This window comes from Ostrinia furnacalis, unplaced genomic scaffold (genome assembly GCF_004193835.3).
Source record: "Ostrinia furnacalis isolate ACB-3 unplaced genomic scaffold, ASM419383v2 OfSCF4399, whole genome shotgun sequence".
Taxonomy (NCBI): domain Eukaryota; kingdom Metazoa; phylum Arthropoda; class Insecta; order Lepidoptera; family Crambidae; genus Ostrinia; species Ostrinia furnacalis.
The window spans coordinates 127,089-151,043 of record NW_021134638.1 but is presented as its reverse complement, the minus strand read 5'-3'; the positions used below and the strand labels follow the sequence as shown (position 1 = coordinate 151,043).

Here is a 23,955-nt window from a genome sequence, read left to right as displayed (position 1 = left end):
GAACCTGAAGGTGTCGATCTAAAATACCTTAGTGCCATAAGATGAAAGTCTACATCAAGTCTTTATCAGTGATGACAAATTGTACTGAAAAGCGGCCTCTCATTGTAGGCTTACGAACCACAAAGTTGCATAGTGTACTATGGAGTGGACTATGCTTGTTTTTTTATGCAATCAATCTGAAATGTGGAGATCCGTAAAGGATCTAAAGTCGCATGGTGGCATAGTCCGATGTTTTAGCAAGCTGAAGTGATAATGGACAGGACACATTGTATACAGAAATGATGGCCGATGGGATAGCACGTTTCTGGAGTGGAAGCTACGTGCCAGCAAGCTCAGTGTAGAACGTCCTCCCACAGGAAAGCACAGGATGCAGGCCGCTACCAACCGGTCATTATGGAAATCACTGGGAGAGGCTTATGTTCAGTTAAAAGGATTATGATGATGACAAAATATTATGGATGTATACTAAAGTTTCAAAAAAATGTTTTTTCACGAATTATTGTGGAATCGTTGCATTTTTCCATAACAACAGATCATTGTTTTTGTAATAATATGATTATTTTCTTAATTTAGAGCCAATTGTACATAAATATCATAAATTTTATTTATATTTTTGATTAATATGTAACAAATTCTGATTCATATGGGCACAAAATATTTGAACGTCGATATCTTGAAAACTACTTTACAAAAACGAGTCCCTTATCCAAATATATGTTATTGGGTGTACCTATTTTCATATGAGTCTATGTTACAAACCTAAAATTGAATTTGAAATTTGTCCATATGAATCAGTCGAAGAATGCGATTTCGAAGAAGTGCCCAGAAATAAAATTGTTGCAACCACATTTGAGACATTCTTCTCAAACATTGCGTCCGAAACAACTAAAGCATTAAATTCATCGCCAATTCTTGCAGAGTCTCTCTTAAAATCTAATGTCACCGAGTGCCAGTCTCTACTCCAGTTCAGGCATATAGATTGTAATACAGTAATTAAAACCTTCAGAGAATTGAATATGAAAAAAACCGAGGACCTTTGGGGAATCTCTGTCAGTATTATTGGGACAATTATTGACACCATAGCTCCTCACCTTGCATTCATTTTTAACACATGCATTGATCAAGGTTGCTTTCCTAGTTTAATGAAATTAAGTAAAATAATCCCATTGTTTAAGGCTGGTGATAAATGTGACCCCTCTAATTTTCGGCCGATTTCTATTTTACCAGTACTTAGCAAAATTTTTGAGAAAATTATATTTCACCAACTTCTTTCTCATTTTTTTTTTCAACAAATTACTTCACAATAAACAATTTGGTTTTACCAAAGGTAGAAGTACTACTGATGCTGGATTAGCACTACTGAAACACGTCTTTGATGCTTGGGAGAGTAAAAAAGACGCTGTTGGTATTTTTTGTGACCTTTCAAAAGCGTTTGATTGTGTAGACCACCAAACCTTACTAAAAAAATTGCGACATTATGGTGTTTCGGATGAGGCACTTGATCTGTTGAACTCGTATCTCACAGGCAGAAAGCAAAAAGTTTGTATTGTATAATGGTGGTATGGTGGAACTGAGTCTTCTGGAGCACCTCTTACCATGGGTGTGCCGCAGGGATCGATATTGGGATCTTTGCTATTTCTTATTTATATTAATGACCTTCCCTACTTTGTAAAAGATCTATGTGATATTGTGTTATTTGCTGATGACACATCTCTCATTTTCAAAGTTGATAGAGGTAAAGTAAACCTTGATGATATAAATGACACACTCTCACAGGTTTTGCATTGGTTTACTGTTAACAACTTATTGTTAAATGCAAACAAAACTAAGTGCATTAAATTTACCTTACCTAATGTGAGGCAGGTAAAAGGAAGTCTATAAAACACTTGCTACCAATTGGGCCGATGTAACGACACTTGACACATCCTTTTAAATAAATAAATAAATAAAAACAGGTCCTCGCTCAGCATATGCCAAGGCACGAAGTACCTCGACGCTGATATTCTGCGAGCACCGTTTATAGAGAGGGCGTCCAGCCAGCCTTACAAAATACAACAAAAAGACAAACTTTATAAAATTACAAAATAAAAACAGACTAAAAACTTTTCGTTCACACCTTTAAAATACGTATTCAATTTGCATAAAATTTCTTTCACTTGGCTGCTTAATGGATTTCGTACAGGAAATTCACTTACAGTAGGAGCCATTTCACTAATATTTGGAACACAATTACATAAAATTACACGTATCTGCTACCAGTACCGGGGGTGAAGTGAAGTATGTGAGCGACAAGGAAGCGGTGCGTGGCGGACGCGCCGCGCTTCAGGCCGCTTGCTATAATAAACCATGCGCGGGACGCACCGCGCTTCAAGCCGATTGCCACTATAAACTATCGGTGTGCACTCACACAAATGCAATTCTCAGCTTAAGTTGAGAGGACTGTACTTAACCCTAACGATCGATGTAATAAAAATACATAACAGGGTGTAATTTTTAACAGATTTTAGTTGGTTCGATTCCCGGATGTGGCAAGCAAATTTTTGGAAATCTTTGAATGCAGTTCTATTTCTTTTCAAAAATAAAGGAATGTTTTATTTGAGAAAAATTTTCTATCTACAATATTAAGAGTACTTTCCATCCAGGTGGCATTACAAAATTCCACCCTGTATAAAGTTACACCCGGGATGAACACTGGATTAAAGTGACATTTCCGTATGGTGTGCATTATACAGTACCTCTATCTCAAAAGTTTAGACTGAGAGCTATCATTATGCTTTTTTAAACCGAACAGACACAAAACACCAAAGCAACAGTCAATTAAATAAACACAATTGATATAATGATGATGATAACCGGAAAAATATAATGAAATTAATATCTGAAAAAAATGTTTTCCGGTGTCCATTTTAATACAGGAAATTAGCTATTATCATATCATGAGCCCTTTATTGACACTTGGATTTAACTGATTTTAATTTTTAGGGACTGACATAGTACATTTTTAGGTTTATTATTGTATCCAGTTTAGCGTCACTATAATTAACTAGATACTTAACGATGCAGTGACAGACAATAACAGAGCTTTACGGAACAGCTTCCATGAAATTTTCACCTGCCCGATAGGTTTATCCTTTCTAATTTAATTAGGCAAATATCTCTCACTTTCTCACATGCTTTCAATTCAAGTTCATATCAAATTACATCTAGGCTCTAATCCAATTAATGTCCATACCGATAAGCAGGATTACTAGAAAAATACTCGTTATAGCCCATTAAAACCTTAACCACCACATTATTTTTATACCCCAATGCCAAGTTCAAACTGGCAAGAAATTAACTACGCTTTCGAACCGTTATCATGAACTCGGTTACTTTCGATGCGATAACTTACGCGAGTGATTTTTACGCGAACAATAAAATCCTTAAGCCGACCGCGGCCCCACCACTATCGGCTCGGATACCGCGCGTACGCGCGTGCAATCAACTCCCGCGCACAACAAAATAATTACAAACGCGACAAATAATTACAACTGATCACAACATGGATCCCGAAAAGAAAGAAAGTGCTGAAGTGAGCGTTGATGACATTTTGCAGTTACTAGGCCCGTTCGGCAGATTTAATGTGTTTAATTACTTCTTTATTCTTCTGCCTGTATTCATGGCTGGGATGTATTCTTCTGTATACAATTTTGAAAGCATGGACCTGGAATACAGGTGAGCATTAATTTTATTCATGACTTATTGACGTTTGAAGTTGCTACGATGTGCAGCTGAATTTAAATATAGTGCATTTGTACAGTGTTTTGTATAATTATTTAGTACTTATTTGGTAATTATGACGGAAAAAGGTACTTTACTGTAAACTAGAACATAAAATACCTAGCTACTTGATTTTTTTGCGGCGGAAAGTAAACTGGCAAAATTAAAATCATAACCGTTTTTAAGGAGCATTTAATGTTGACCTTTATTGTTTTTATTAGTTAGTAGCATTTTCCTGTGATTTGATTTACGTCGAAAATAGCACGTATCGTACATTCCTAAACTATTTGTATATGTATTCATGGAATTTGGAACGAAAAGTATTGTGTACTTATTAAGACAAACTTGCTTCAAGAGAAAAAATACAAATAAAAAAGCCAGACTGAGTTTTTTTGCGCTGCTTTTTCTAAGCAATGGTCAATATTATTACGTCAAGACAGAGGTAGAGGTACTTTATATTGGGACGTAAACTTTTTAATTTATGCCAAAAACATACTTAGGTACTTATCCTTTTAGGATCAGTTAAATGTAAATACAATTTACATATTTAATATTGTTTTGGAGCCATAACTTCAGTCAGGTTTTTTCAACATTAAAATGCCAATATAAATCAGCAACATGTTTTAAAATGCCAGTTGAAGTTTCTTTTTTATTTTAACCGACCAACGTCTTGAGATGCTTTGCTGGACAAAAAATACCGAGTGGGCGAAATAAAACTAACCAGTTCATTGCCCCTAAAGGTCTTAAGCATGTCTTGGGACCATAAAGTTAGTATTCAAGATATATTAGTTTTATGCTTGGGACAGTGATGATGGTAGCCGCTATTTTCAGTTTGGGATACTTTGTATTTTTTCAGTCAACTGTTTCATTTGCACTGTACTGAAAAAGACAGTTTTAGTTAAAAATAATTTATACGATTGTCGTTTAGAATAAAGTGTTAGTGCCATTTTTCACGATCTCCGGGAAAAGTTCACTTTTTACCACGTTAAAGTAAGAAGTATTTTAGAGCCAAAGTCTTGTCAGTGTCATGGTTTCGGTGCTACAAGTGACTATAAACAACGAGTAGCCACTTGACACTTTAAGACTGAGATACACCACCTAACTTTGACCGTAACTATGACGATAACCGGTATTTTTGTATGGAGTTTGACGTTTGACAAAGTTAAAGCAAGATGGTGCAACCCAGCCTAAGCTTATAGCAGACTTATCAACTCGGAAAGGGATCAACACCGTATCGCCTTTCGCGAGCTGTCAATCGCGAGGCGAGGCGTTTACGTTACGGTGCGGATAAGTGTGCGTTGCAGTATGGAGTTTCATACAAAGAATACTGACCGCCTCGAGTTGATACGGTTACGATACCTTTCCGGTTCGATAAATGTGCGACGCCCTTAGTCTAAAAGGAACCTGATTCTGAGAGAGCAAAATTATGCTAGTCTACTTTTACCCTGAAAAAAAATTATTCATTGAGGGAGGCCTATGTTCAGCAGTGGACGTGTGGCTGAAACGATGATGATGACATAAAATAAACTGCACAACTAATAATAACAAAGTGCTATCTAAATATAAAAAGGTGAATATTTCTTATATTGAAAACGAATATTTACTTTATTTATTTACTTATACTTCAAAGTCCTAAATGTTCTGAACGTTTATTTGTTTACGAATGGTATTATTTATTCTGTCATTATTACACTGTTGAAGTTTATTTACCTTGACTTACGATAATACGGTGTGCGCAAATTATTTCGCCATTGACGCTTCAGCATTTGGTTTACATATTACTATGTCATAGTGAACATCAAATGAGTCCATAAATGGAGTCTACAAATAGACAATATACGAGAATGTCACAGGCTGATGCGTACATAGAAATCTGTACTCAATTATTTATTTATTTTACACCCGTATTCACAAACGATGCTTGCATAAGTGAAGCAGCAAATCGAACGCACAGTGTTGAATAGAGCTCTGTGATTGGTTTGCGTGTGACACTGTGCGTCCACGGCACTATGAGACCTCAAAGTGATGTTTGTGAATACGACTAGACTGATATAGGCTAATAATGATGGAGACATCTATGGTGTCGCCAGACTATAATAAATATAATATACAAAAGCGAAAGGTCACTGACTGACTCACTCATCACGAAATTTCAGAAACTACAAGTGCTAGGAGTCTCAAATTTTGCATGGGGGTTCCTTTTAGAACGTAGATGCTCACTAAGACGGGATTTTGGAAAATTCAAAACTCCTAGGGGGAAAACGGGGTCCACGCGTACGAAGTCGTGGGCGACCACTAGTAAATAATTGTTAACACTTTGTTGTTTGTTTGACGCACATTAATTTGACGCAGGCGCCGCGTGAAACCGGTAATTCATCGTGACCTTTATCAACAGATGAATTAACAAATCACTATCAAAGCCCTATCTCCAATTGATATGCCTTGTAACACGTTGATCGAGATAGTGTATGCTCTCGAATGAAACTAGACCCGTATTCACAAACGACGCTTGCTTAAGTGAAGCAGCAACGCTATGCGAAGGCACAGCGTTGAATAGAGCTCTTTGATTGGTTCGTGTGTACCTATCATTCCGCCACTCAGGTATTGTCTATGAATAGGTTTTTGGGACCCTGTGGACCTCATAGTAATGTTTGTGAACGGGTATTACGCCCGTATTCACAAACGGTGCTTGCTTAAGTGAAGTAACAAATCGAACAGCATTGAAAAGAGCTGAAAAGAGCTTGAAAAGAGCTCTGTAATTAGTTCATGTGTCACCCTGTGCGTCCACGCACACTGTGAGACTCGAACAGCATTGAAAAGAGCTCTGTAATTGGTTCATGTGTCACCCTGTGCGTCCACGCACACTGTGAGACCTGATAGTAATGTTTGTCAACGGGTATTAGTAGTGAGTACCCGCGGCTTTGCTCAGACCAGTTTTTCTTGTTCGCTCTCTTGGTGCTTACAGTATGTTTAACGGGCTAAAAATACTCGTCAGAAAAAGGGCAGTGCGATGACATCTATGTGTGTTGACGACGGTACTTCAAGTTACACTGTAGCATCTTTTGTAATTGTAATAGTCTTGTTTTGCAACAAAACGTATAGCCTCAACAGCGACTGTGTATCAAAACACAGGCTTATTAATAATCTGACATCATTCTTAAAAAATCTGAATAACTCCAACCGGGTTTATCCAGGAAAATGCTTCTGAATTGTTCTGAATTGAGAGTAAATCAACTTTGAGAATTCAACTTCAATAAACTCAGATCAATTCAGGAAGATTCAGAAACAAAAATAAGCTTATTCATACAAGTTGATTATGAGCACTCTCCTATCTTTGATAAAAATTTGGTTTACACGTAAGGTTAGCGTTAAATAGTTCACCAAAAGTGGCCAAAAAGTTGAACACAACCTTATTCCAATTGTAACAAAGATGTATTGCGAACTTTTTGGCTACTTTGGGTGTCACAATCTATTTGTAACTGACTGTAGCAGTAACTTGCAGGTACAGTTACTTGAGTCTCCACTTAAGGTTCTGAGAAATGATTCATACGGTTACGCTCGCCACAACCTGACGGGTATATCGGAGTGATATGGCATCTTGTTTGGTATAAAACGACAATGGAAGACATTCACAGCAATTTAAGTCTGATATCATTGGACGTATCAAAAGCTTTGGGAGAAGTCATAAGAGAAAACAAATGGATAGGGGAGACTGAGGTGAGTTGTAACAAAGGAGAATTGTGACATTATTGAGTTTTGGAAACCTATTAACTGTCAGCGAGCTCTCAACAGCGCGCATTTGTTAGCTCGAGACTTGAACTGACAAACGCGTACTGTTACGAGGTCGATAATACTCAAAGTTCCAAAAAATCGACAATGTCACAACTCTCCTGTGTTACAACTCACCTCGGTCTCCCTATGCAACGGAAACTTACTCAATTAATTTATCATTGGCAATCGAGAATGATGGTAGAGAACCTAAGATACTCGGGTATCGATATATGAAAACAAAATGTATACAGACTGTTAAAGTTCTTGAAGAACATCGTATCGATATACCTAATTACCTGCCAATGATTTTTATTGATGGCTCATCGAGATGATGGCCGTTGGTACAGAAAAATTGTCGAGTGGCGACCACGAACGGGAAAACGTAGTGTGGGCGGGAGATGATACGGTTACGATCCCATTCCGGGTTGATAAGTGTGTAAATAAATAAATAAATAAATAAAAATAAGTCATTTAATATCGACACATTCTGGTAAACCTGACATTTCTACGTTATAAGGCATTTTATTAGTCCATTGTATTAGAACTGCGCTTACGCATGTACTCTTCAATGGCTTTAAAATGTGACGCAAACGTTGGGTAAAGCATTCGTCACACCGGATGCGTTCTGGGGTCTGCGGTCAGGTCAAATCAACGCAGCCCGCACCTGTCAGTTTGCGTTCTCTGCTCGTGCCCGCACTGTCAGATTCGAGATTCGCATCAATACAAAATGTATAGAGACCGATAATGTCGTTCATACATGATGCGGGCTGCGTTCACTTTAATCTGACCGCAGACGGCAGAACGCACCCAATGTAGCTAATTCTTATTGGTATAAGCGAGTTGTAATATTTTTTAAAAATTGACGGTATTTTTATTTTATTTTCATTCATAACTGTTACTTACTTTTCCCATCGTATTAAATTAAGAGTACTCTACCAGGTTAATAAAGATGTGACTCTATCCTAAACAGCCCACGGAGTTGGTGTAAACAAGCCCTACATATGGAAGGTTACCTATTCTATTTATGAAAGCTATCAAATTATTAATTTAACCATAATTCAATATCCGATTATCAAAACCACTGCAAATAGAAAAGAGAAATCTAAATTATTATCAATTTACTAGGGAATATCAATTTTATGAACATGACTAGGTTTATAGTTAATAAACCTGAGGTTTATTGACTTTAAAATATGTAGGTACTAGTTAAGTACTACCGTAGGAATATTACTACAACTAAAAGCAAGAAAGGAAAGCGCAGCGTAGGACGTCCACCCACAAGGTGGACCGACGACCTCATAAAGGTAGCAGGAAGGTGCTGGATGCAGGCCGCTGCGAACCGGTCATCATGAAAGTCATTGGGGGAGGCCTATGTTCAGCAGTGGACGTCCGTCCATATATTATATGAATGATGATGATGATGAAAACCAAGAAAAGTAATCTCAAGGTCTCGCCCAACTGTGGGATGACGTTACGTGCTCTATCAGTGCAGATAGATAAAGGCATATAAAGCTACTGTAATAGCATCTTATTTTATTGTAATAGATGCTAATTTGCAACAAAAAATCCAATGTGAGATTAGATTGTACGTTGAGTCATCATCATCATCATTTTAGCCATAGCACGTCATGAGCATAGGCCTCCCCAATTATTTCCATAAAGATCGGTTGGTAGCGGCCTGCATCCAGCACCTTCCTGCTACCTTTATGAGGTCGTCGGTCCACCTTGTGACGCTGAGTATTCACTAGCAACGAGGATTCCGTCAACTGGGACCGCAATTAACTGGGACCGCGGTCCCGGTCGCCGGATGCGTAAAAATTAAATAATTTTCTTCCGGCGACTGGGACCACTCATGGATTTTAGTACTGTACCAATTTTAGATTGAATAATATTTTCTTTTAAGTTATCTATGAGTGGTCCCAGTCGCCGGAAGAAAAATATTTTTTTTTATGGATCCGGCGACTGGGACCGCGGTCCTAGTTAATTGCGGTCCCAGTCGCCGGAAGCCTCCTAGCAACAATTGAAACAATATCTAATGTTAACACTATTAATATTAGGTAACCAAGATATCTGTCTGCTCCCATTTATATTATAACATGTAAATGGTATGTCCATTATTTAGTAAATAAGAGGTCAGAAAAGTTAACTGATCTTCTTCTGTCATTTCGTCTCAACACCAGCTGAAAATATGTGATAGAGCAAACTTTTGGGACCTGTATTAGTGCCCTGTAAAGTACTTAATACACATAAAGAACTAGCGGCCGGTGGCTTACATAAATAAGGAACCTACCTGCAAAATTCTAGTTTGAAGGTGTTTATAGTTTCTGAAATTTCGTGATTAACCAGTGAATGGTATTTCACTTTTATAGATTTGAATTTTCATTCTTACATTAAGGCTGAGATGCACCACCTTATTTTAACCATAACAATCACAATAACCGGTGCTGTTTGTCTGGAATTTGACAGATTTTGACTTTTGTCAGAGTTAAAGTAAGATGGTACAAACCAGCCTAAGGAAATTATGTAAGTTGATATCAATAAAAAAAAGCTCGCGGCAATGCGACTGAAAGTTTATAATTAGCAGCAATTCTATGAAACCCGACGCAAACAGAAAGTTTGCCTCAGTCAAACGCAAAAACTTCACAAAAAACGTGGAAACTTCCCAGCGACTTTGTAGGTATTATTGGAAGGCTAAAACAATGTCCCTCGATTATTAAAGCATTCTCATTTTAACTTTTGAAGTTTGTAAGTCATGAATTCATTGGACTTCGTTTCAATACCCACGTTAAAAATTCAACTGTTTTCATTTTTTTACAAAAACTTTGGTTGTTATTTTTAAAACTATTATTTTATACACATTTCGAATTTAAAGACACTTCGAATTTGACTTAAAATATAAAAAAAAACATCTATAAGTATTTTTTAACATCTCGGTAACTATTAAACATTGCATTGGATTTGTTACGCCTTGATATTTCACGGAAAAAACTCTGAAAAGATTTTGATGAACATCTGCAACATTATAGCTTACATAATAACACATGTTATACTCAAAATTCTATGTGGTAGCCGTAGCAAAAGCCGCATCTAAAATAAAACTTATTTCCAATTTAGAGCCATTTGAAGACGAAGAATTAGCTTTAACACACGTGCTAGAAAGGTAATAATGATGTCCCAAAGACGTACGAGTGTCAGGTTAACATTTATATAAATTAAGGTGGCATTTTCCTCATCGGCCTCGCAATAAAAGTAAATAGTCCGTTGAATGTAACGACCTTCCTTGTCGCCATTGGCCATTAGCTATGGATCTCCATGCCGGTTTTTGTTAACATTCGTTCCCACAAAATTGGCCACCTCCGCTATTTGTATTATCAACTGGCAATTTGGAGCCGCCAGTTTTTGCTATCAAAAAAGCTTGAAATGGCTGAACACTACTTAGTCGTAGCTTATGCTAAAAATATCTGAGAGAAACGGAATTTTACTTAGTGAAGCCGCTGACTTGTTGCCCTAATTAAAGGATGATATAGGTACGGGTAGTTTTTCATTCAAATGCCTAAGTAGGAGGTATTTAAACTATGACAAATATGTAAAATAAAACAACAACAACATTTAATCCGAAGCTAAACAAGGGTACTATGGGTACCAGGTACGAAACAACGGAAGTGAACGAAGGTTTTCTACATAATAATGCGACAATATTGTACTATACTTTTTGTAGAAAAGGTTTGTCTTACGTGCCCCTATTGAGAATTGCACCCTAGACCTCGTAGTCTAAGGAAGGTCAATAGACCTAAGAGCTGGTTATTTTACTAGATACATGTCAAACTTCAGTTTTCTTTCAGGTGCGCAGTGCCGGAGTGCGACGACGACACTTTGGCCCTCAACTTCACGATACCCCACAAGGAGGACGGCACTCCTCACAAGTGCCTCCGCTATGCGCCTTACAGTAACTCAACGTACAACGAGAGCTACTGTTCTGAGCTGGACTTCGACACATCGAGTCAGATAGAGTGCGACGCGTACGTGTATTTGGAAGAACACTCTATTGTTAAAGAGGTAAGTCTCTAATTGCTCTGTAATATAGTTTATACATACGAGTACAAGGCTCTAATCTATTTTGGCCAATAAAAACGTGCCTCCGTGTAAATTTTTCTATAGTTTGAAAATATCTTAAACACGTGCTTATTTATTGTATTTCTGGACATCTTGTCTCATAAGCAAGAAGAACCCAAACGGAATGAATATTTGAACCAACCGTTTTTGACGTTGTACGCAACAGAAGGTTCAGTTTACGTAGCAGACAAGTGGAGTGTGTCCTGCACTCCACCACACTAGGTGGACAGATGACCTGGTAAAGGTTTCAGGCTGCAGGCCGCTTCCAGTCAATCTGGAATACTTAATCCTATAGATGAAATTGACGTATCCTCCATTTACCTCAGGAAAATTAGAAAGGCACCACCCTTTCCTGGAGAGACTACCATAGCAATATATGCTATCATAGGTCCCAAAGTAGTATAGGTATGGTTAGAAAATACATCCGTGATTGATCAACTTCTTGCTAATGTATTCAATACTAGCAAACGGCAGACCTTACTCATACTCATAGATAGCATGTCTGGATGTACGTGCAGTTATTACTTATTGCCAAACCTAGCTAGATATTACCCAAACAATGTACCTTCATTTCTAAGCCGGTCAAGTGCGAGACGACTGCACGCGAATTTCGTTCTTATTATCTTTTATTAATTATTTTCTTCGAGTGGAATCTTAGGATGTTTAATTGAGGTCTCAGACTTAATGAGCTATTAGATATGGTTTAATTAGACCAATGGCTTATCGTGACTATTGAGGCACGGAATCATATTTCTTTTCTATCGATCCAACCAAGCCTAGTGTCCAAAACATACTCAGAACAAATAAATAAAGTTTATACATTACGTGCTTTTCAATCAATATGATCGAATTAGATCCTTCTAGTCGAGAAAATCTATTTCTACGTATGTACCTACCATAGAGTAGAGGCGTGTTTTTATAACGGCCATAATAATTTATTTATTCTGAGATAATGTATGTAAAAAAGACTAAAACTTGATTTTTATAAATGACACAACGTCTACATGCGAAACATACTTATCACTTGCAGAAAAACTGTAAAAAAATATACGTTCATTCGTTACGTCATTAATCGCTAGACAACCATTAACCATATACGATTAGCAATACCGTACCGCACTCTCAGGGCACGGAACGGAACCCCAAAATCGGAGGAAGTACACGATAGCATTGCACTTTGCGTTATGGAGGATACAAAAAAAATCTGAGTTAATTGACTTTCGGAATTAAAACTATCACGAATGCTACTTTGTCTAGGTGACTGAAGATAGGTTTGTTCGTTCGTTTCAGCCAAATGACGTCCACTGCTGGACAAAGGCCTCCCCCAAGGTTTTCCACAATGAACGGTCCTGCGCTGCCCGCATCCAGGCTCCTCCCGCGACCTAGGTTAAATGATAGGTTAGGGACATCTTTTAACGAATCATTCTTAATCTAAGTTACCTTACACACATGACACCTCGTGGGGGCAAAAATACCGGCAAAGAGGGCGACACTTGCTTTACAATTAAATAAACTTATAAAACTAATGATACAAGTAAAAAAACCGGCCAAGTGCGAGTCGGACTCGCGCACCGAGGGTTCCGTACAAACCTGCAAGGTTTACAAAGTTCGTTCATTACGACAATCGAGTCATAACTATGGTATTTTTATTGCAAAATGAAATTCATAACATGACAATGGGGAAAGATGGAGGAGCATAAATTTAAGACAAAGATCTCTTTATCGTTTGTCATTGCTGTAACTAAAATTATGTTTACAATCACACAATTTTTTCACGGGTTAAAGGCAATTAGATCTAAGTATTTGATATGAATTTCAACTTGATAGCTCTACGCGTTCATGAGGAAAAAAGTAATAAGTTTATATTTATTAAAAAATATATATTTTGTAATGTAACTAAAAATTTAAGGTTTTCGGAATTTTTCCTTTATGTGTGCTATAAAACGTTGCTTCATGCCAAATTTCAAGATTCTAGGTCGACTGGAAGTACCCTTTAGGTTTTGATTCCCTTGCGAGTACTTGCGAGTTTCAAAATATGCAGCTTAAATTGCTGTTTCTTTTGATTGCGTTGACATAGAAGTTTGATTTTGTTACAGCTTAAAGGTATTATAGACCTGAGTATTTGGTATGAATTTCAATTTAATACCTCTACGCGTTTATGAGGATGAGTATGTTTAAAATTGTTAAAAAAAATATATTATGTGATGTAACTAAAAATTTATGGTTTTCGTAATTTTTCCTTTATCTATGCTATAAGACGTTGCTTCGTACCAAATTTCAAGATTCTGAGTTCACGGGAAGGTGAAGCACCCTGTAGGTTTTGATTCCCTTGCAAGTGTCGAAAATTTGCGGCATAAACGGCTGTATCTTTTGATTGCGTTGGCTTAGAAGTTTGATTTTTTCACAGCTTCAAGGGACAGTAGACCTGAGTAATTGATATAAATTTCAGCTTCATACCTCCACGCGTTCCTGAGAAAAAGGGTCTTGACAGACGGACGGACGGACAGACGGACAACAAAGTGATCCTATAAGGGTTCCGTTTTTTCCTTTTGAGGTACGGAACCCTAAAAACTATGCAGACACAGAGGAGTAATTGTTTTAGTCTCTTTATTAATTCGTATGCGTTGTGTGATTTCGTATGCGAATAAAATACGAATACTTTAAAAATACACCTCCAGGAACTAATTAATAAACCGAACACATAATAATTTCCGTGCTGAGTTATCGTAGACATAACTTCTAAACAAATACTTAACTTATCATAATACTTAAATCATTAATAAAATTACGACTCTGTAATAAACAACTCAAGTAACAAATTATAAGTTTGTAATAACGTATTGAACTAAGCGATTGATGTTAATAAATTTAAACTAACACCAGCATGATTCATGATTCACGTCAAAAATAAATTACTAATCGTTTAAGCCTTGGAACAAATATTTTAACTTATGCGAACAAATAACGCGAATAACTTCGCAAATTATACCGAAGCAAAAACGTAATTATCAGTGTGATAAATGATAATAAATGTCCAGCTTTTTCAAATTCATTGTTTTAAATCAGGCCAAGAACTATGATGCTATCGTGTTTGTTTTGCACGTAATTAGTTTCCATTATTTGCATGTCCAAAATCAAAAAATTTGACTAAGTGACTTAATTTAAAAAACCGGCAAAGTGTGAATTAACTCGCGCACTCAGGATTCCTCTGTGGTTGAGGACTCCGGGTGAAGCTCGCTTCCACCTTCGGCCTGATCATCACTTACCATCAGGTGAGATACAGGCCAAGAGCTTCCTCGTAGTGGATAAAAAAAATCCACTCAGGACTCATAGCAGACTTGTCAAGTCGGAAGAGAATCAAGACCATATTATCGCCTTTCGCGAGCTGTCATCGCTTTTCGCGCGCTGTCAACCGCCAGGCGAGGCCTATACGTTACGGTGCGAATAAGTGTGTGTTGCATTATGGAGTCTCATAGAAAAAATACTGACCGCCTCGCGTTAATACGGTTACGAATGTTACGATCCCTTTGCGGGTTGATAAGTGTGCTACGTCCTTTATCAGTACCTATCACTAAGGTTTATTCACTCATCTTTTTTCACCCTATATTATGTCACATGGTCTTAAAAAGGCACTGGAAAAGAAGTCTCACGCCTACCAAATGTTTTCGCTAATTTTAGCATAAATTATGCATATTATGACAATAAAGTCTATTTACGAGTAATAGAGGCCTAAAAAAGTTTTTATCCTATTATAAAAATGCTGTTAAAGTAAGGTTATATCAGGTATAATTTGATGTTTTTAGAATAAATTCTGCAAATCATGAAGACTATTTATAGAGCTCTATAAATAGTGTTTATTGTTATTATTTTTAAATCTTGTCTAGTGATGGCTGGGTGATCGACGTAAGTGTGACGATTATAATGCCATCAGTCTGGACTATGTAGGGTAAGGTCGCCTATTTGTGTCCACCTACCGATTTGCATCAAGGATCACTCTCCCTCAGGGCCCTATATACAGGATGGAATTTTTAAATGCCACCTGGAGAGAAAGTACTCTTAATACTGTAGATAGAAAATTTTACTTATGGTAACAATATCTGCGGCCCATAGATTTACTTCCCTTCGTTGTAAAAGGCGTCAACTGTTGTATTTATAATTGACAGAAATAATTCCACATTTTAAATCGGAGGAGAAGTTTCTGAGACAAGCATTTTCATTTCAATCAAACAAACTCTTCAACGTTATAATATTAATAAGGTAGATGATAAGGATGATGAGGAAAATGCCGAAAGGCATTAAGTCCGCCTTATACAGTTATACACACTGCTCTATGTGCATACAAGTTTGAAATAAATAAATAATGCACCTGGCACTTGCACCTCATTAAAATACAAATTGACGTCTTCATTGTACAAAGAGACAAGTTAAATATAAAATATTCTTTCGCGATGATATTGACGATGATGAGCTATTAATGATCGAGTAATCATCAACATGACAGAGGTACCTACATCCTTAATAAATTGCTTAACTTTACAATGAGGTAATAATTTTAATCTAAGGCTGAGTTGCACGCACCGTACTTTAACTTTAACAAACGTCAAAAATCTGTCAAACTCCATACTAAAACCACCAGTGAACGTTATAGTTACGGTCAAAGTTAGATGATGCAACTCATCCTAAGTTGTTTCTTGATCGTTTCATGATGTATTGAACATATTATTACCACAGACCAACGAAATACAAAGGTGCAAATTTAATGTCTTTTGTGTTAAATCAATACACATCTGACATTGGTAATAAGTTTTACACATTATCATCATCATCATCATCACAGATCATTTTGATCACAGCAAAATGAGAGAGCATTTATAGAAACAAAAGGATTTGGCCCACACTCCCAACGCTGGCCAAACAGTTTCGGGAGGCCTGCTAGGATGCGCGCCGTGATAAAATCTTATCGATGATTTTAGACGACAAATGTATGGGCGTATCACGCAAAATCGATAAAATGGCGTGATAAACGCTTATCGCGGTGCGCATGCTAGGCCTACAGATGTTAATTTGATATTTGTCCCCTAATCGTTTCTCACGATTTTGGCGCGTTACTGCTGTAAAGAACTGCTCATGAAACAATAATTATTATAATACCTTTTTTTAGACATAGTACCTACTCGTACAATGTGTTGCATGCAGATTCGTTCAGCACGAGGCTCGCCTGAAGTTTAGATTAGCATTCTTGCTAAATAAATGAGCACGTGACTCCGTAAAACAATCATTTAACTGCACACAGCTATTAATTAAATATATCACGCCTTACAATTTGATTTATTTCTATACATATACAGGATGTCCCAGAATAAGTTAATTAACTATGGGAGGTAGCTTGACCTCTGACCTACCTTTAAAAATATTAAAAAAAAATGTTTTAATACTTACCGGAAAGATAAATTGTCTCTACCGGAAATCAAACTCTATAACTAGCTTTACTAAGCATAAGTAGATTTTCACATTATATCTAAATCTTTAGTTTAATGAAACAGGTATTATTTTTATGCGATCATTTCTTTTAACTTTTTGAGCCACTTGCGTGTAAATTCTAATATGAAAATCAACTTCAATCCTTGTGATTCTCGCATAGTAGACTAGGACCACTCTCATTCTAACTAAGGGATATATCTGAAAGCATTGGGACTCCCCATATGACCAGAGTGGAGAGTGTAAGCCAAACAAATCCTACGTTTGCCTCTGCTCACTCATAAAACTAATTTTATTCTTGCAAGTAGGCTTTTAAAAAGCACTTCACGTACCCAGTAATAATCCTACCACTGCTTCGGGACAATAAACGGGCAAGTGCTGAGAAGAAGCAGCGCAAGAAACTAATTCATTGCTGTATTATTTCCTGCAGTGGATACTAAAATAAATGTCCTGACGATGATCAACTTTGAATAGTAGACAAAGTAATACAATGATGGTTTATTGCAGAAATATTGAAAGAACGTGCTAGTGGGTGTTACGTGGACCGTACCATAATAATTCATCTCGTATCAAGCCAGCCCATCGTAATCGCGATTTCACACCCCTCAATTACACCGCAAGTGACTCACGATAAGTATTTATGGTTCCATTTCAACTGAAAGTCACGTTGTTTGACACATTCAGGATTGTAGCCTCGTGAATGTGACGGGTGAGAAGGTAGCACCAGATCTATATGGTACACACGGCACTACAAATGACTAAAATGATGTCATGCTGCGGGTTACAGCGCGGGCGGTAGAAAAAGCGTATTTGGTGTTTTGGCGCATTATGAAAGCGGTATTTTTCAGTAATTTACTAGAAACTGGAAATAACTTGAGTAGTAGGGGGTAGCCCTACTACTGTGTCTTCTAACACATAAACTTTTCTAGTTCTACGAGCTTTGTGTTTACATAATAAGGCAATTCTGCGGGCTATGTCACTTTCTTTGGTTTTCCGACACACCTCGTTGATGACCACATGATGTGAAAAGTCATAGAAAGTACAAGTCGTCGTCTACAAATATTTCTTTTGAAATAAAGCCGCCGACCACCATGTAGCCGAGCTACCGGCGGGCTAATAATATGTAGACTGTGTAGAGTCCATTAGTTTTGATTTGATTACTTTGGTTGTTCTAACATTTGCCATTTTGTTTCAGTTCAACCTAGCCTGTGTGGACTGGAAGCGATCCCTGGTTGGTACCGTCCACAACGCTGGCTTCTTCATCTCCATACCGTTAACTGGACTGCTCTCCGACAAGTTCGGGCGGCGGCTCGCGCTCGTGTTCGCTTCGGTAGCGAGCGGCGTGTTCGGCCTCATTCGCGCACTCGCGGCGAATTACAACATGTTCGTCGTCTTCGAATTTCTGGAACCAGCGTTTGGAGGCGGCGTTTATACGGCCTGCTTTGTTTTAGGTAAGTAAAATTCATGAAAAACTTGTTCAAGAATCAAACCAGTAACAAAATGATTAGATCAATTTAATTATGATAGCACTTACTTAATTAATCATCGTGTAAACAAAATAAAAAATGACCCTGCATGTAAGTTATACAATGTTGAAATTGGTTCTTCCTTCCGTAGAGGTACGTACGTATGTAGTACCTACCTAGTAAATATTTGTAGTATTGCGTCGGTTCTAACTTCTAATAAGGTCAATGTAAGTACGCGGAACATGTAAACACCAGTTTTCTCACGCATGTGCTTTAAGTACTATATGCTATGAGTGGAAATGAAACTTCACATTATTGATGCTATAGGTAGGTACCTACCTAATTATAGTTTACGTTGATAGAGCTGCGGGCTAAGGGCCTTCAAGACATTTTGAATCTTATTCATAAACAATAGGTGTTCAATTCGATCAAGTTAAATGTTTCCCTTCACTTATTGAAAGCTGTCCCAGAATTGGGCAACCTTCGGTGTCGAGTTTCCGTCGTGTAGCATATTCCAGTCAAGAAACTGCGGACTATTTTCTTTGTTTTTTATTTTAAAACACTAAATATTAAATTCAACACAAAGCGTAAAGGATAATGCTGCTCAAATATAAAAACTCTTGATGAATCGAACGTTTTCCGGCTGAATAAAAAAGCAAACATCATTCCGCGTAAGAAAATAATATTTTATATAATTAATATTATTGTTGTTATAACTGCAAAAAACCAGTCGAGTCCAAATTATAGTTAGGCACTTAGAGGATTCTTAGATTTTTATCATGTCATATGACTACAAAATTTGACAAACAAATTATCATAGCAAATCGATTTGGTTTTTACTGCAAAACAAAATCGTTGGGAACGCTTCACAGATCAAAAATATTTGTTCTTTATACCTAAGTTCACAATCCTACTAATATTTTGCATAATTTGTACAAAAAATAGTTTAAAAAGTGGATCCAATTCGTTGTCTAGCAATAATTTAGAATAATCTTAATCAATCAGATTTAGCACCTCACGGCCTTCCGTATTAAACGGCTGACTAAATAACATTGTTTTATTACTAATTGTAGTTTTTGTGTATCAAGAATCATTTCCTGGCGTTGTTTTAGGCACTTTCTTACCATTGTGTCCATGGGATCACCTGACGAGCCCTTTTTTGTATCATCTGTATTTATAAACTCTTTCTGCGTTACTGTGTTTTGATTCCTCTTTTTATCTAGTTCTTGCCTGTGGATTATATTTAGCTTCATAATTTAATTTCTTTTCCAGCTTTAGAACTAGTCGGGCCCAAAGGAAGAGTCTTCGCTAGTCTGCTTTTTAACACCATGTTCATCCTTGGAGGAGTCACAGTCACATTGTTGGCATACTGGCTCAAGAACTGGAGGTACCTGCTTTTCGTCATCTACACACCCTCGGTCTTTGTCTTCACCTACCTTTGGATGCTATCTGAGAGCTTCAGGTGGTATTTCAGCAAAGGGAAGTACGAGGAGGGTTTAAAAGTCCTCAGAAGATCGGAGAGGTTCAACAATGTGACCGTGCCTAAAGATTATTATAACCAAGTCGAGAAGCAAGCTATGAGGCAGAGAGATGCAAGGAAAAGCGAGTCCATGGAAAGTAACCAGTCCGCTTTCAAGCAACTGCTGACGTCACAAATGATATGGAAAAGACTGTTCATATGTTCGTTCCTCTGGACGGCATCTACTTTAGTCTACTATGGCTTATCCATAAACGCCATAGAACTGTCAGGGAACAGCTATTTGAACTACATAGTAGTGATCGTCATTGAAGCCCCAGCAAATGTCTGCAAATTGATATTCTTGGACCGATTTGGAAGGAAAAGGGTGATTTCTACCGCCTTTTTCCTGGCTGGACTAATTTTAATTAACTACGGGTTTATACCAGGTAACTAATCTCTTTTCTTTTGTTAACCTTCGACGTATATTTAGTAAGTAGATCGTTTGAATTCGGTGGCACTTTCTACACTGTCGAGGTCAATGGTATTAGTATTAGCTTAACGGTTTGTGTACCTTTAAGTTAAACAGGAAAATCTCAAATGTTTTCGTCAAATATGATGTGTGCTAATGTGTAAAGCAGTTACCGTATTTGTTCACTTATGCAGTGTAAGTGGCATAAGAAATGTAAAATTCGTGACTAATTCAGTTTTGTCATTGCTTACAATTCGGTTTTTGATAAAATTTATAAATGAATCCATGAAGTAACATATTCTAATTAACTTCATGAATTTGATTGAGGCATGTTAGACTCGAGTACCTACCTTGCAAAGTCTGACACCAAGATTTGACTATAGAATTTAGTTAATTGAAAGAAAATGCCTTATAGCATAAAGAAAGATAGCTTTGTACTACCAATTTATATGATAGCTTTAGAAATTTAATAAATATACAGTGTGAAATTTAAATCATTGACATCCTTTCGAGCTTTTCCGAGCGGTTAACTCTTATTTTCACCCTGTATTAAAGAAGAAGCGCTTAATACTTTTAAAAGAAGTCTAAAATCTGTGGAAAACAAGCCGTTATCTCAAATATCCTATATTTTCAGCTGGGAACTGGTCCATATTCTTCTATCTGGGAGGCAAGTTCTTCATAACGCTGGCATACAATTCGTTATACGTTTTCGCTGCTGAGGTATTCCCTACCAACTACAGGACGACATTGCTGGCCATTTGCTCCACGATTGGAAGGATTGGGTCCACAGTCGCTCCACTCACTCCTTTATTGGTAAGTCGGCGATATAATTTGCAATATATCTCGGGTATATACGATTTGGTTATTGTTACTGTTGTACCATCTTTCTGTGTATTGTCTGCCATACCTATTGCTCATAAGATAGGCCCCCTTAATTTAATTTATTGTCCGTGGTGCATAATCTTTTTCTTAAAGGTTTTAAACCTTTGTTTGTCACCTGTCATCCGCTTTGCAATGGAGGGAAGTCGAACCTTAATTTCGAACTCCTCCTATGTTCTTCTGATTAATTTCGTTGCGGGTCCAATGACAGTTTAACTTTCCCCCGGGACAAACTTGACCTTCATTGGTTGGGTTTTTGTGGCGGTCAAGCTGTAGATCCTGGCTACACAGGAGTTGCAGTGGTGGGAACGAGAGGTGGGAATAGTCCCGTTGCCATACCTATTGCCTAATTCACGCCAATATTTGGTCGCTGAAATAAGAATGCCTATTGAATTGGATTATAGAGCTAGCTCGGAATGAACTGGCGCTAATTTTAAATAGTTATCAAAATGTTTTTCGTTATCTGATAAATGTTTTAGACATAAAACAGTTACCTACTACAAACCTAAAGACATTTTCTAATTAAATAATAATAATGAGATTTTATTTGAGTAAGTTTTAAAGTCAAATGGTTGATTCCAACAAAGTTCTTTTGGAATAAAACTAGGTACCTACATTTCCTTAGGTACTACAGACAAATACCTATTTTGAAAGACAAGAATCCCTCAAAAAATTTTCTCGCTATAAAGTTATTATTTTCATATTTTACTAGCTGACCCGGCGAACTTCGTACCGCCTTAGCGTAGAGATTTTCTTAATATTTTTTTCCGTAAGAACCATCCTTGGACTTCCACAAACATTTAAAAAAAAGAATTATCGAAATCGGTTCAGCCGTTCACACGTGATGCCGTGACAACGCGAAACGGGTTTCATTTTTATATATATAGATAGATTAAACATATTATGTGTAGATATAATTTATATTATTTACCTACATAATTCATAAATTCTTTGTTCGTCGTTACAATGATTATTTCTTTTCCAGGCAAGGTACTACGTGTACCTACCAACCACACTCTTTGGCATCATGGCCGCCATATCCGCCTTCCTCGTACTCACTCTACCAGAGACAAACAACCTGAAACTCCCCGACTCTTTGAAAGAAGCCCAGGACCAGGACAGAAAAAAAAAGAAAGAAGACAAAAAAGAAGAAACGCCAGTTGATAGAAACGTAGAGAGTAAAACTAGTCTATAATGTTATATAAATAAATAGGTATTGAAATAAAAGTCAGTGAAAATTGGTTAATAATGTTGCGCCATTGCATAGATTGCATAGTGTTGTCGGTTGATAAGAAAATATCGATAGAGGCAACTACATAGTAAGTAGGTAGATAGTTTATTAAAAAGACAAGCTTAATGTTGACATCTTGTGAATGTAATAGGTGTGTTTTTCTAAAAAAAAAATGTATAGTTTGATGTGAAGGCAACTGTAGTATTTATATACAGAATGTATACTGTATTAAGAACATTAATTATTTTATATTTTTGGATTATTGAATGAGTTATGGAAAATGGGAAAAGTATCAATTTGACAAGGCTTGTGAAATAGATTTAATTAACCTGTAATGTAATTTTAATTAAAAGTCAAATATTATGTCAGTTTTCTGAAAATTACCGAATGATATAATGTTATTTCAATGCGCGAATTGCCATATAAATAGCCGCATTGACTGAGCTACATGCTTAATCACCAAAGACTTCTAAGTTAATTTTCATTCCTTCTTCTACATTGGCTGATCGAGTAATGCACCCCCTGAAATAACTTCAAATACCTACGAATGGTGGGCAGGGCACATAGCTCGTAGAGCTGACGGCCGCTGGGGCAGGAAAGTTCTTGAGTGGCGACCACGAGCCGGAAGACGTAGCGTGGGCAGGCCTCCCACTAGGTGGACTGACGATCTGGTGAAGGCGCCTGGATGCGAACGGCGCAGGACCGGTCTTTGTGGAAATCCTTGGGGGAAGCCTTTGTCCAACAGTGGACGTCTTTCAGCTGAAACAAAAAAACAAAACAAACCTACCAACAAAAATGTTTATCGACACTGCTAAATTTTTATCGACCTCACTAAACAATATCAGTAAGTTTGTCGACATAAACCTTCGCGAGCTCGTGGCACATCTCCAAACTACTAAATTAGATGTTGATACTCATCCATCAACAATTACTTAAGTAAGCAATATTTCAGTTCGGCACAGCCTTAGAAGTAGTTTAGAAGTCTTTGATGATGATGAAAGTACATAACTATTAAAGTACTTAGGACTTAAGTACCACCTAATGTAATGACAATTCCATATTTTGATATTAGTATAATGTAGGTAGGTACTTAATATGGTAAGTATAACTGTACTTTAGATAGAGTTAACATAATATATTTGTGTGATTCGAAGTATGATTGTGAAAGACTCCTTAGGATTTATTGTATAAGTGTTTTAAATTATTTAGTACAAAAACGCAAAACACGTTACTATCTCTTTACTTATGTAATACATAATCACCAAGAAATACCTATGTAACAGGTTGCAGTTATTTCAAAATTAATGATAAACCAAAGAAATACATTTTA

At 37.0% G+C, this 23,955-nt stretch overlaps 1 protein-coding gene across 1 annotated transcript; it reads left to right on the top strand.

The window, feature by feature from the left end:
• Positions 1 to 3,441: 3,441 nt before the first annotated feature.
• On the top strand, positions 3,442 to 23,250 carry LOC114359484 (organic cation transporter protein). The gene is made up of 6 exons (XM_028313907.1): positions 3,442 to 3,714; positions 11,373 to 11,586; positions 18,317 to 18,572; positions 19,860 to 20,492; positions 21,150 to 21,328; positions 22,380 to 23,250. The coding sequence occupies exons 1-6, from the start codon at positions 3,542 to 3,544 to the stop codon at positions 22,587 to 22,589; spliced, it is 1,665 nt and encodes a 554-aa protein (XP_028169708.1). The 5' UTR covers positions 3,442 to 3,541; the 3' UTR covers positions 22,590 to 23,250.
• Positions 23,251 to 23,955: the final 705 nt, after the last annotated feature.